This window comes from Marmota monax, unplaced genomic scaffold, assembly GCF_021218885.2.
Source record: "Marmota monax isolate L192 unplaced genomic scaffold, Marmota_monax_Labrador192_F-V1.1 WCK01_AAM20220418_F8-fsc00001, whole genome shotgun sequence".
NCBI lineage: Eukaryota > Metazoa > Chordata > Mammalia > Rodentia > Sciuridae > Marmota > Marmota monax.
In genome coordinates this window covers 52,086,105-52,090,638 of record NW_026693777.1, presented here as the reverse complement: position 1 = coordinate 52,090,638, position 4,534 = coordinate 52,086,105, and the positions used below count along the sequence as shown (strand labels likewise).

The 4,534-nt window shown below is 38.4% G+C and overlaps 1 protein-coding gene across 1 annotated transcript; it reads right to left on the bottom strand.

The window, feature by feature from the left end:
- Positions 1–426: 426 nt before the first annotated feature.
- LOC124104429 (protein SET) lies at positions 427–2,025 on the bottom strand. The gene has a single exon (XM_046461385.2). The coding sequence runs from the start codon at positions 2,008–2,010 to the stop codon at positions 1,141–1,143; it is 870 nt and encodes a 289-aa protein (XP_046317341.1). The 5' UTR covers positions 2,011–2,025; the 3' UTR covers positions 427–1,140.
- Positions 2,026–4,534: the final 2,509 nt, after the last annotated feature.

Genomic DNA, 4,534 nt, shown 5'->3' with positions numbered 1-4,534 from the left:
TTGTTTTAGGGAGAGAAGCACTTTTTCCGGCCCTGTGTCACTTGTGAAGGAAGAGATTGTGGGATGGTCCCCAGGGAATGACTCAGCTCCTTCTATCTCTGAGAAGCCAGTTTCTCTGCTAAGAGGGTCCTATTTCCTTTCTACAGCAGGCTGGGGTAGTCCCTTTGTGTTCCAGAAATTGTTACTACTTGGTTTCAGACATAAATGTTTTTGTGTGTGTGTGTGTGTGTACACATTTAGTTTTATTGTAACAAAGCAACTTGTACACTTTTAACATTTAAAACTGAGCATCATCTTTCCTTTCCAGTGAAAACAAAAAAAGAAAATTTAAAAATAAACAAACAAAATTACAATAGAGAATGTCAATTCCAAATAAAATCCTACAGGTTCTGCTGATTCTCCCATTGAGTGGCAGGGCTCAAGTCATCATTAGGAGAGAATTTTATTTTAAAAGTGTCATCTTAAACTGCAAGGATGTCCGTTAAACATCACAATTAAACATGCCAAAGGAGAAGCCATGTTGTCAAAATGCCCACTTAACCACCCAAACATCTCAAACCCACCCTTTGCTGACCTTCTATAACCCCATTTTTTTAAGTTTTTTTTTTTCTTTTTTTAAACAAGAAAAAGTAGACAGATACATGTTGGTAAATGCTAACTGTCCATATTCACATAGAGACACAGTGTAATCTCTGAGCCCAACATACAGAGAAAAGAGGAAAAAAAGCTAGAATTCTATGCACTACTACACAGGGGCCTAGCACCCTCCAACTTCCAGCAGAGTGAAAGGAGTAGAAGGTTTTTCTTTTTTCCCACAGAGCACGGTGGTGTTGATTCCATACAGTTTTTTGTTTTTTGTTTTGAGACAGGAAGGGATAAAAATGAATTTCGAACAGAAGGGTGTAGAGATTCTTTTCCCATTGTACTCTGCTCAAGGTATTTCCCCCCAAAATAAGTTGAGAAGCATGGTTTGAGAAAAGAGACCTCAAGAACAGGGCGACTGAGCACAAGGGGGTGGGGGGGAGGGGGGAAAAAGACTGCAACTTGCTCCCAGGGACTGAATTAAAAAAACAAAAAACAAAAGAAAAAAACATAAAACAAAAGAAAGAAAGAAAAAGGTTGGAATCCATCAGTGTTCAATTAGTCGTCTTCTCCTTCATCCTCCTCTCCTTCCTCCCCTTCATCATCATCTTCATCTTCTTCACCTTCATCCTCATCCCCTTCTTCATCAATATCTTCCAATCCTTCTTCTTCATCATCATCATCATCTTCTTCTTCTCCTTCCCCTTCTTCATCATCCATATCAGGAACCAAATAGTACTGCAATGGATTTGGCCAAATATCATCTTTGATGACCTCTCCTAACTCATCTGCACCTGCATCAGAATGGTCAGTAAACCAGGTAAAGAACCTCTCTGGTTCTTCATGCTGCCTCTTCCTGCTGGCTTTATTCTGCGTTTGACTTGAACGTTTCGTCAAATCCTTTCCAGATTTCCATTTGATTTCAGTGGACTTTGAAGATGGATCACCACTCTCATTCAGATGAAATTCTTTGGAGAGAACTTTATTTTCGAAGTAAGGATTTTCATCAAAATAAAAATCTATTCTGTAACCTGATTTGATATCTTCAAATTCTGTCACTTCAACTCTGGTCAAATAATGCAGCACCTCTTCATCTTCCTCTCCAAGCAGTGCGGACGCTTGTGGGTGGTTGACAAATGTTGTTACCCCAAAATTTGGGATTTTGGCGATCAATTCTGACCTCTTCTGAAAAAATGGTTGGCGGAGTTTGTTATATTTCTGTTCTACTTTCAATATCTCCTCACTGGCTTGTTCATTAAGTATGTCTATTTCATTTTGTACTTCATCGATATGTTCAGTTGCTTCTTGTTGTTCTTTTTCTCCCTTCGGCAAACCCAGAGAGGCCGATGAATTCACCTGCTCAGGGGCGGCAGGCAGTTTGGGTTTTTTTGTTTGAGACTGGAGCGAACATTGGCGTTTGGGGGCCATCCTATGAGGGAAGTCAAGGAGCAGACCCACAGGTCTCATAGCTCACCAGGGAGAAGTGCAGAGCCATAAATGTTTTGAGTTTAGGTTTGGGGAGTTGGGTATTTGAGGTCTTGTTTTCTTTTCAGCTTTCATAGAGTAGGACATGGAAAGAGCCATTGACATAGATGCATTAAAATATGTTGAAAATTATTTTCTAGAGCCAAGGCCAGACATGGTGTTGCATGCCTGTAATCCCAGCGGCTCTGGAGGCGAGGCTGGAGGATCACAAGTTCAAAGCCAGCCTCAGCAATTTAGTAAGGCACTAAGCAACTCAATGAGACTCTGTCTCTAATAAAATACAAAATAGGGCTAGGGATGTGGCTCAGTAGTCAAGTGCCCCTGAGTTCAATCCCCAGTATTCCCTCCCACCAAAAAAAAATAAAAATAAAATAATAATAATAATAATAATAATAATCTAGAGCCAAGAGTCAGGAGGCTCAGTCTAAGCCTGCCTATCACCTGGTGATTTCCTACCACCTGATGATTTCCTTATACTTCACCTCTATGGGCCTCAGTGTCCTCCAACTGTAAAAGCAGAGAGTAGTACAAGGTCTTGAATCTTTCTAGTTCCATAGTTCTGTGTTCAATGCATCATAGAAGAGCAGCTCTGGGCAATTTTTTCACTGTAGGTTTTTTTGTAAGGGAACCTATTCATAATTCAATAAGCAATAACTTCTAATAGACTGAAAAATGACTTTTCAATGATTCTCTTTAGAAATTTTGAATGTATCTAAGTTCATGGATTTCAGAAGAAATAATCTCTAAGCCAAAAAAAAAAATGTGAAGCAAAATCAAGACTACATAAAGACCAGAAATCTGTATAACATGGGCCCCAAGAGTGATCTAGTCAGCCAGACTAGGAGGAGTCTGCTGGGATTCAGGGTCAGGGCTAACTTTCTATATAGAAAATTTCATTCTGAAATTGTGTCAGACCTCAGTAATTATCTGGACAGATAATAGGATAACAAGTAAAGTTGTGAAAGAGTCATTACTGATTTGAGTCAAATATTATAGAATACTGTATCAGAATTATTTAAAAATATATTAAGAAATCCATTCTTCAAAAAAAAATTAAATGTTTTATGGACATCTCAAATCTATTTTCTTTAACCCATTAAGTCCCAAGTTTTAAATTCTGTGACTATTTCAATGAAATTGACATAGATGCATTAAAATATATTGGAAATTATAATCTAGAACTTTTTAAATGATTTATTACCATTAATAATATTAATAAATATTATCACTAATCAGTCTCCTATTACTTTTCTCAAAAGAATAGAATTCTAAAAATATTTATTTCAAAATTATCAAAAGGGGTATATTTAGTGCTCCATAAATAGGATGATGGGACATAATAAACAATTTCACTGAGATATAATTTATATAATATACAATTCACCTATTTACAGTATATAACTCCATGGGTTTTTATATATGCACAGAGATGTACAACCATTAGCATAGTCAATTTTTGAACACTTTCATCATCTCAAAAAGAAACCTGAGAGCTGGGGTTGTGGCTCGGTGGTAGAGCACTCACTTACCATGTGTGGGGCCCTGGGTTCGATCCTCAGCACTACATAAAAATAAATTTAAAAAAAGAAAGAAAGAAGAAATCTGATATTTTTAGCAATTGCTTCTCTACAGGCTTCAGACATTAGTAGCAATATGAGTCAATCTTTCCTCCCAAAATATGACAAATGAGAACTTCTCAATATTGCAATTGTTCTATAGTCTTAGATTCAGAGCAAGCAAATCCCAATTACATGAGTAATTAAGAGAGATTGTGCTGAATTTCATCCTAGGTTGAGACTCAAACATTCCACTGAAGAAAGAAGCCACATTAACCTCTTCATAGGGGTAGCCTCTGCGGGACAGTGGATTCTGCGAAGTGGACCAGAATGTTCAAGGCTGGCTGCTCCCTTATCTTCCTGTGGTTCCATTGCTGAATGCAAAGTTCATGGCCACATGCTGAGAGTAACATAGGAGGCATTCGGGCACTACCCATGGTAGAGGACCTCAGAATGTGGATCATGAGCTAGTTGCATCAGAAACTGCAGGGGTGGTGGATGGTTCTATTAAAAATATAGGATCCTCGGTCCCATCCCCTAACTACCTGACTCTTGTTGTTACCTCTTATCTTTTCTAACTTTCAAATTGATTTTACCCATTTCTCCCTTGGGCACTTAGCATATCCACACTGCTCTTCTTTTCAAATTTCCATCATCCTGGGGCTTTCAGCCAAGTTCCATCCTCACCAGCTATGAGTGCCTGAAGGACATCTGCCTTCACTGCAGAGCCAGTGGCACAAGGTAACCCATATCATCCTGCCATTGCTGTGAATTTCATATTTGCTGCACTTCTTCCATTTCTCATCTCTCAATTAACTGCCTTCTAAAGTAGCTCTCTGAAATTTTATCTCTAAGGTCAATCATCTAGATGCTGACCTAGAACTATAATTTCCAGAATATTAGGCCCAGTT

Coding starts and splice junctions, on each gene's coding strand:
- LOC124104429 (XM_046461385.2), bottom strand. CDS start 2,010: ATGGCCCCCAAACGCCAATGTTCGCTCCAGTCTCAAACAAAAAAACCC.